We start from the raw sequence: 9,541 nt of genomic DNA, 5'->3' as shown, positions 1-9,541 counted from the left end.
TGCTTCCACATTTAGGACTTCCTCAACCCCCAGCACCACAAAGATCTCATTAGTGTAACTCCACCAGCCATCGTGCTCAGTATCAGGAAAATGTTGTTTCTCACAATTCTGCTGCCTTCCTACTGTAAGCCTTCTTACATATTACAAATCTTTCTAAACAAGAATCGTTGTTTCTTGTCTGAAAGTTTTCTTTTGTTTTCTTAGTTCAACTGTCTCAACAGATTCAGACTACTACTGCAAGAGACAAAGGTAGGTTCTCTTTTATTTTGAGGGGTTTGGTATGTATGCCGATAGCAACCGTTAGCAAAAAAGTGGGGGAGGGATTTTAATATGTCCAAAACCTTCATGTGAAATTAAATCTTTCACCCGTCTGTGCTGTGAGGCAGTTTACAAGTTTCTATACAAAGTTAACCCTTTGCCAACTTGTATGTAGTCAAAATTGCTTTGAGTTGTTAAAACGTCTTTTTCTCCTCTCAAAGTGTCATAATTTATCTTAGTCATAACTAGTTTATTACCATTTTGTATTTAAAGACATTACAAAGTTTTTTTACAAGTGTATTTATATAATATCATAAAAGCAAACTGATTTGATAAGACTGTCAAGGCTCCTGCTGCTACTTTTCATAAGTTAAATCTACTTACACAAGGTTAATTCTGCCTGTTTACATACAGCCACAAATAAAATACTGCTTTTACTTTTGGGTTCCCATGCTACCTTTCAACTGGCATATAAGGTTACTTTCTCCTACAGTTAACATCCCATATTTATACCTGTATTTTATACTTACATTATTTTCATCGCTCCTGTAGTTCAAAAGTATTTTTGTTGGTTCATCTGGGCGCATCTGTTGGCTTTGTGGCTATATGCGCTCTTTTGCACGAAGACGTGCCGTTTTCATCATGTGTTTGAAGCTGCATATTGATTTTGAAAAATAGAGTCGTGTTGCCCTGTTTCAGGGAATAAGTACAGCCTGATCCTCCACCTATTTTGGCAAAAGTCAGTTTCTTGCACAATAGGTGCAGTGAACTCACTCAGAAGTTCCTTCCTTCCAGAGATGCTGTCCAATCCCAGGCTCATACCTGTTCAGGGGACTCTGAATGTCGTGATGAACCAGAACGTGACCCTCTCCTGCCACTCAGACTCCGGATCGCCACTTGTCACCTACACGTTGTTTAAATGCAGTCAGAAGGTACTCACTTTAAATCAGACAGACTTGACCCCCGGTTTGTTTAACTTGACTATCAAGTCTGCCAGCGACGTGGGTGAATACAAATGCAAAGCTGAGAGTCACATCTCCAGGGACAGCAAATACAGCAACGGTCTCAACTTCACCCTGATAGGTATGTCTTGCTGTCCTCAGCCCATTGTATTTCAGCCATGTGTGATGCAACGTACCTGCAGCAGCAGCAGTCAGGGCTTGCTTTGCAGCAGGTACTGTTTTGGACTGCTGCGTGCACCTGCCCCGACTGCGGAGCTGAACTTTACTGTAATGGGCTGTTATTACCTTAGGAGTCGGCAGTGCTATTCTGATTTGGCTCTCTGAGCCCTCCACCCTTGATGCTCTTCTCATTTGCCAATGGTGCCACTTAACTCCAGGTCTTGTTTTGGAGCTTGTCCTGTACTCAGTGATGCAGTCTTTTCAGTTTTCTTTTTACAGAGCCAATTTCCAAACCAGTGCTGAGCTCACCCACCTCTCAAGCAAAGAAAGGCCAGAATGTGACCCTGTCTTGCCTCTCAAAGAACGGCTCTCTTCCTATCACATACACATTCTTCAAAGGAAACCAAAGCATCTCTTCCCCAGTGAAGATGCAGACGAGGGAAGCAGCTGTGATTTTTCTGTTTATCAGCTCCTCTAGTGACTTTGGAACCTATAAATGCAAAGCTGAAAATAGGGTTCGCAATAAAACACAATACAGCAGAGGTTTCAACTTTACATTAGCAGGTATGCATGGTGAAACAGTTCGCTACTGTCAATGAACAGAATGTTGTAACAATGCAACTTTTTTCAGCCAGAGATTTTGTTCCTCAAAGTAACGTTAAAAATAAATTCAATTAACATTTTTAAAAATTAATACAAAAGATAGAATTCCACACAGCTAAGATAGAAGTAGGAGTGACCACGAAGGATGATGATAGACTTCTACAAGGGACCCCTGGCCCACCGTGGGGAGAGTTTAGGGTTTTTTTCTCTCTGGTCCTATGAAAGTCTGCTGGCAACAGCAAATTCCCTTCCCTCTGCTGGGGCAGTGTGCACTTGGGACTCTCATGAGCAGTTATATGAACCACTTAACCCAAAAACTGAAAGAAATGTAAAGTCTTGATTTTAATTTACCAAAAATACTTAGAATATGAAACACATTTTATTGCAAAAACACCTTTTCTTTTTTTCTTTTTGCAGAAGAGAGAAGCCATTTCCAACCCCTGATCATTTTTTCTGGGCTGATCTTGCTACTATTCCTAATAGGGCTTGCTCTGGCAATTCACTTTTTCATAATTCCTTCATATAAAGCAAGTGAGTTATTTGAACGTCTGTTTCATTTTCCAGAGGAGCTCATTTATGTGGTCAATACATTTTAGTGTGTGCACATCACGTTACAAGTAGAGTTAGTAGGCAGCTCTGGGGTGGGTGAAGCAAAACAACATCTAATTCAATAGACATGAGTGGTGGAAGGAATTGGACCTCACCGTTCTTTGTAAAGAAAGGAAATTCTATTAAAAATGCCCTTGGTTAATGAGTAATTTTTATTTTGAAAATAACTTCCATATCTGAGATCTCCAAGTACTTAAAAGATATGATGGAGCTGTTTATCTCCCCCTAAGAAAAAAATTTAATATATATATAAGCATGTGTCTATTTTTTACATTTTGCAGAAAAATTAAAGTCGACTAGCTCACCAGCTGGCCTTACTTCAACAACGAATGCAGAAAAGTCTGAAAACTATGTCATATACACAGAGATCGGTAAGTTCATGTTACTCCCCGTGCGGTCATGAAACTTACTTGTGGGAGTCTGGTTGAAGAATGCTATTATACTGGTTTTAGCTAGTATGGGCAAAGTTCTTCAAGTACAGCAAAAGCAGCGGAGGGGAACACCCACTACCACTCAGGAAGTGAGGTAATACTCCTGCTGATCCTGCCCTGCAGAGGCACTATTTGCAGTCACTCAAGATCCACATTTGGCACTACCTGTCAAAATGGCAACTGGTTAAATGAAGTTCTATACGAAAAATCTCCTGTAAATAGAAGTAAAATCAAGAAATGCCTTTGGCAACTCACGGTGAGGACTGAAAGAGCCACTACAGAGGAAAAGACAGGATAGTAAGCGGTGCAGTGCCCACTTACTAAGAGACCACAGTGGGTAATATGCAAGTTTTAGCAAATAAAACTTAGGTAGCTCCTGCATTCTGTTCAAAATTGTTTGGTACACAATAGTTCTTTATTCCATTTTTCCTAACTTTGACAAGACTTAACCCTTTCAAACTGAAATGATGAAGTAATGCCAGACAACAAAGCAACTCTCCTACATTAAGACATCGTACAACTTCAATTGCAGAAAATACACAATGCTATTAACTTGCAGTTTTCGGCATCTGTCTTTTGCACGAATGTCAGTATTTTCAAGGGAAAAGGAAGCCCCCAAAACAAATCAACAGCAAAGGTATTATGTTTCCTGTTTCTAAATATCAAAAAGGGAATCATTCTCTCTGAACACATTTCCTGTTCATGCAGCAGCCAGGTAGCATTCCAGCACGCTGCTCTGTTAGCTCAGAGCTCTGTCCCGCTGCTCATGCCAGGTATCAATCAGTATTCTACCCACACAGCCTGCAAGGACAGCGCCAACAGCTCTGATAAGGCCCGTGAACACTACAGAAAGTGTGATAGATTTATATACAATATGAAATCTTGCTGCTTTGTTTCAAGATTATTAAAAAAAAAATAAAATCTGGTCAGTCTCTTGTAATCGAGTTAACTGCTGTTCATCATCTTTCATCCAGAGCTTGTTAAACCACAAGAAGAATATGTCAACCTTTCTGTTATTAGAAGAGAAGATGTAAAAGGTAAAACCTCAAGCTATATATTGGAACATCTGAGGCACAAATATGTTTTTGGGGGATTTTGCTGGGCTTTAGATAGTAGCAGTTACATACTGAAATTGCTTGCATACTGTAGAGAAATTAAAATAACTCTTAAGACTTTTTGAAGGAGAAAAAAGCAAACAAAAAAACCCCAAAGAAAAAAGCAAACAAAAAAATCCCAAATAAAAAAACCTATCACCATTTTATGAGCCAAAAATTCATCAGCTGCATTATGAAACCGTGCAGAAGATGTTATTAGTGACAAGGCTGCTGATGGTTTATTAATTCTTCTGTTGTGCATCTGTACCAAAAAAAGGAATTATTAATTATGTTATTCTGGCTTTTAGCAGAGAAGGCAGCTTGTTCTACAATCTATTCAGAGGTCGCCATCAAAGATTGAGTACAAGGTGAGATCTTTTTTGTGATTAACTTAATCATGTATTTTTAAAGAATCTTTCAGTCCTCAGATGTGGTAAGTACTAAGTCTGCACAGAATGATAGTGCTTAGGTACTAGTTTTCCATCTTAATTACTCTGTAGAGAGACAATATAGCTCATTCTCTGCAAGCAAGCAAAACCCCCAAGTCATAATCTTTAAGGACTTTAAAAGAAAAAGCAGAACAGACACAAACTGGAATTAATAAAGATCCAAACAGCAATCTCATTAGACAAAGAGCAGCCTATTGCCCAAATAGCACCATAAAAACCAAAATGTAACAAAACAACGCAGTCACTGTCAGGTAAGATCCTGCTGGACACAAGATATAGTCTGGCATTATACACATCTGATGAATAAGAAAGGAATAAATGATGTAAAGATATTTACTGATGCTATTAAAACATTTAAGATTTGTAAGTGTTTTATGTAAAATACCATTTTCCAGCAGACACCATAATTGGTGTTAGCAATACACAGATGAAAGATGAATATTCAGGTTAGGATGGAGTATTTTCAATAAGATAGTAAAACTAAAGACATGAAAGAAAATATGGTTAGCCCTGCTAACGTGGGACAAGTTTGTCTCTTACCTCTTTTCAAGGTAACCTGGAAGACCTACACGGTCTAGATTTGACAGAAAACAAGATGCACCACCATGTTTTAGCAGAACTATCTGCAGAGAAACCACCGAGTCCCTGACACTGTAGAAGCCAGCTCAGGCACAGATATCTAAGAAAATCCTTTTATTCAATTAACTTAAGTTCACACATTTTTGGCTGATATTACATACTTCATTAAAAAGTCCTTCAGCCTAGAAATGTGCATCATTTCCTTCATAGTGGTGTCTCTGCTTCTCAGCTGGACCACTCCATTCTCCAGGGTGGCATCGGTTATCAAGATCGTGAAGAGAATACTCATCTCATCATACCTGCAAAGAAAAGCACACACCTGTTACTGTTTTGGTGTAAGAAAATGTCAGATAAGTTATGAACAAATGACAATAAGCTGTAAATATTTATTGTTGCTATACTGCTCTAAGTCCAGTGTGAAGACAACAGTTTTCTTGTTGCCATTCCTTGCTTTCCTGATGACATTTCTTTAAATAACTTACTTTAGTACATAAAAAAGAATGCTATTTTGTGACCTATTACAAGAATATTTTTGTAGAAGCAGAGGATATCTTTCTTCTGTTATTTAATAGCCAGACCTACTTTGAAGATTACTGCACAGAACAAACAGCTGTATTTATTTTCTCTTGGGGAAAAATGTTCACCAATATGCTCAAGATCCATTGACACCAGAAGCGACATAGTCAAAATTCACTGCTAATCAACAAATCATATATTGAAGCCCTCAACTGGAATAGTAGTTTTTATCTCCACAAACAATTCCTTCGCATAACGTAATGAGCTATCTGACATTGCTCTTGGTAATCAAACTAATTTAATCCAAGTTTATAGCTCGGGATACGTGCCTTCAGTCACGGGGTTACTGCACTCCGTGACTTCTTACACTGAGAACAGGCATATTTTCACTAGTCCACAGAAAGCCACCCTTCCCCTTCATAGCTTAATTTACAAAAGACTGTTTCTCCTTACTTTGTATAAAGCTGTTCCAGAGATACCTGCATGGTTTCAAGATAACCTGGCCACACAGAAATTCTGTTTTCTGACAGTTCATTGAACAATCCTTGACAAACCTGCGTTCATTTAAAAACAAAAGTTGAAAGACTTTGAGGGTTTGAAATCCCACACGAAGAAACCATTAAAAGTCTAGTACGTGTGATATTAGCATTAATAGTGCTAAAAGCAGTGTGTTAACGCAAGGAAGGCGCCTACTACCCACAGGAGAAGCACCGTGAGATCTGTATAACCATGAATCTCCGAGAATCAAAGTAGTGACATGGTTTTCCCAAACATAAACAGTGTCTGAATTGTAACACAAGGTTACCCGGAAAATCCAGGCTCAAAAATAAAACACTTTCTTACAACGCACCTGTCTCAGCTCTGTTGTTGGACCTTTTCCTACATCCAAGGCCACTTTAATAGGTGCTAAACAAGGATGAAGCTTAAGCACCTAAAAAGAATGACAAGTTACCAAATATATTTAGTACTTCTAAGCAGAACCAGGAATGATTAATTATTTTTTCACTGAAATTAAGATTCCAAACATGCAGAAATTTTTGTGTAGCACAAAATCCTGAATTAGAAGGAAGCTGCACTTTATATAACTAACTAGCACACATGCCAGCAAGGTGAGTGTGGCAGAAATTACTCCACTTTGGCTGAAGCCCGGGAAAGAGATGCAGCTTTGTTAGCAGAGCTCCATTATCTTTAATGGAGCCAGAGTGATCAGAGACAGCCCAGCAGCAACCATCCAATCGAGTGCCCGTTCTTTGGGCCAGAAAGCTGTTTGATTAACAAGCATGATCTGAAAGCTGGCACTCTAACTCCAGAAAACCAGGTGAAAAGTGGGAATAATGATGGTCCTTGAGAAAATGCTCCTCCGCCTACGTCCCCCCAACTGCAATCCACTTTTTCTATTCTTCTCGGCAACCTTCAATGCTGCCGGAAGAGATAAGCTCCTCTTCCCCATGCAGCAGCTACATTCTAGTTCCTCTTAACTCCTTCATCATTTGTGTGGCAAGAGCCTACCTCCTCATCAGAGAGTAAGAAAGTTAAACAGATGACCTCAGAGTGAGAGAAAAAATGCTAAAGTGGGCAGAAAGAACATAGAGGCAGTCCTGTGGGGCCAGCCTATCACTCCAGTGAGAAGCATCATTCTGTCCCCACCTTTGGGGAAAGGAACAGAGGATGGCGATGTGGAAAAGGGAGGTATTTCCATGCTTGAATTTACCACATTCTGCGGGTTGTGTACTTAGACTTTCCTTATGCTTTCTACAGTTACCTTTCTCTGTGCAGTTTTCTTTTTTGTTAATGGATTCGCAGCTAGCTGGAGAGAATCAAAGAGATACGCTAACACTCCTCGGTCCAGATTTCCACTCACAGACAGAACATGAGGAATAACGTTCTTCCTTCCATCTCGGCCCTGAAGAGAAAAAACCCAAAAGCGAATGCCTCAGAGACTGTCCCCAAAAGCCTCTTCTTTACTTTAAATGTATAATGACGCACTGAGCTCAGGCACCCACACAATCAGACACGTATTTTTTAAGTTACCAGTAATCTTAAAAGTGCAACCGTATGGAGATAAGATTGTAACACTGGGGAGCATGAACCAGAGCAGGATGGGACTATTTTCTTGTCCTGCCCTGATCTTATGCCAATATTCAGAGATAAAAGTAGCAGCTATACAACTGACAACAGCTATCCTGGCAATATAGCTCATTTCTAATTTCAGAGAATCAATGCCTTGCAAAAAAAACCCAAAACACTATTTTATCAGCTTTAGAAATTGAAGGTCTGACTGCAGAGTGTCAACTGCACTGCTTTGACAACAAAAAACAACAAAGGCAGTCACATGTGAAGCAACTGGACCAGAAGAAACCATTTCTCTCACAAGTTACCATCTTTATCGTAAGTTATTTTTAGTATAGTAAAGCTTACAAGTAATTTTGAACTATCCCCTGGATACATCTGTAACAGTTCAGTATCACCAAGGTTCTTCAATGTTTCTATTGTTTCTGTCCCCCACGGAAAGCTGTATTGTAAATTAAATCCTCTCCTTCCTTCTTCATCCTCAAAGTCACTGCTGCTGAAGTTAGATGGGCCTACTGCAAACTGAAAATAAAAGATGTAAGAGGTGATCACTAGTGTGCATGCTGCATTGACTGCAAAAAAGAAAAAGTCTGCAATGGAAGATGAACTTTGTGATTTTCATAAATTAGAGCCCAAATCTCTTTGGTGTTTTACAGCATTTTGATCTCAAATCACTTACAAACACAAAACATCTGCCCTCCTGCAACTGCTTAACTACTTGTCATAAACTTTGGTGTTTTGGTTTCTCATAATACATGTATTTCAGTGACACGAACAAGCAAACAATGTAACACCATAAAACTGATCAGGGTGCCCCTTCCCCCTCTCTCTGAGATATAAAGGAGCAGGCCAACATTTCCCCTGGGTACGCTGCTGTTACCTTTCTCCACCACTGGAGCCTCTGGCGTAACCAGTAATCGAGCCACTGTCCTGCAGTTCTGGGAGAACTAAACCATGCAAGCAAAGATGTGGTCCTTTCGCCTATTCTTTAAACAATAGCAAGGTCAGCAAGTTAACTCCTTCAAAAATAACAGGGAAAAAGCAAGAGACAGCATTCAAAAATAATCCAAAAGTGAAACAAATGCAAAGAGCGGGTTAAGTATGGAAAGGGATTAATATCTGTATTACTCTACCTTCTACGGTTCTTGCTGTGTTCACTTCCTGGAATAGAGTGAAAGCACACTCCAATTTGAGCAAGGCCACAAGGCAGTCTTTTGTTCACCAATTCTAAGCAGCTCACATATTGGGCCAAAGCACCTGTCAAAAAGACATATCGTTCATTTTAGTAGCCACAGGAAAAAATTAAAATCTTTAGTCCTACTGAAAGTGAATGTAGCTTGTATGATATACATGCTGTGTGTACGTGCAGTCCCATTAGTGTTAATGCTTTGTAGTCAGTAGCCTGATTCCTCCAGGTACTTTAGCAACTGCGATTTTAATGTGCCCTTCCCCTATTTACAAGGGAAATTATCCAACACGCTCTTCAACATTTGGGCTACTCAGGTCCTCGAAGAAGACACAAACTCACAGCATGCAGCTGCAACTTCCCCAGCTCACTAACCAACCGGGAAATCCCTTAACCGCAGCTGCTTCGCTCCCAGCAACAAACACTTGAGCAGGCGTCCAGGATGTCAAGAGAGCCGCCTCACCCCTGGGCGCCAGAGGAGGGACCTACCGGGAAGCAGGCTCTCACGAAGCATCCCCGCGCTCCCTAGCACTTCTTCCAAAGACGGACCGCCCGGCTCCTGGCTGCCGCCCCTGCCCCGGAGGGCTTTGTGCAGCGTCTCCGTGTGCAGCAGCCGGAGACCCTG

General features: G+C 40.2%; 2 protein-coding genes across 2 annotated transcripts; one reads left to right on the top strand and one right to left on the bottom strand.

Annotated features, from left to right (window-relative positions):
* Positions 1-204: 204 nt before the first annotated feature.
* MILR1 (mast cell immunoglobulin-like receptor 1) lies at positions 205-5,143 on the top strand (the record flags this gene model as incomplete). The annotated part of the gene is given in 9 exon segments (XM_010146012.1): positions 205-249; positions 811-891; positions 1,054-1,341; positions 1,659-1,943; positions 2,400-2,513; positions 2,873-2,962; positions 3,997-4,059; positions 4,428-4,549; positions 5,117-5,143. Coding segments are annotated over 9 exon segments (1,115 nt in total), but the record flags the coding sequence as incomplete, so codon positions are not given.
* A 100-nt stretch (positions 5,144-5,243) lies between these two features.
* On the bottom strand, positions 5,244-9,538 carry POLG2 (polymerase (DNA directed), gamma 2, accessory subunit; the record flags this gene model as incomplete). The annotated part of the gene is made up of 8 exons (XM_010146011.1): positions 5,244-5,443; positions 6,114-6,214; positions 6,511-6,591; positions 7,423-7,563; positions 8,079-8,252; positions 8,611-8,716; positions 8,864-8,987; positions 9,406-9,538. Coding segments are annotated over 8 exons (1,026 nt in total), but the record flags the coding sequence as incomplete, so codon positions are not given.
* Positions 9,539-9,541: the final 3 nt, after the last annotated feature.

Source organism: Buceros rhinoceros, unplaced genomic scaffold (assembly GCF_000710305.1).
Source record: "Buceros rhinoceros silvestris isolate BGI_N320 unplaced genomic scaffold, ASM71030v1 scaffold47101, whole genome shotgun sequence".
Lineage (NCBI taxonomy): Eukaryota > Metazoa > Chordata > Aves > Bucerotiformes > Bucerotidae > Buceros > Buceros rhinoceros.
This window is presented reverse-complemented; position numbering and strand designations above follow the sequence as displayed.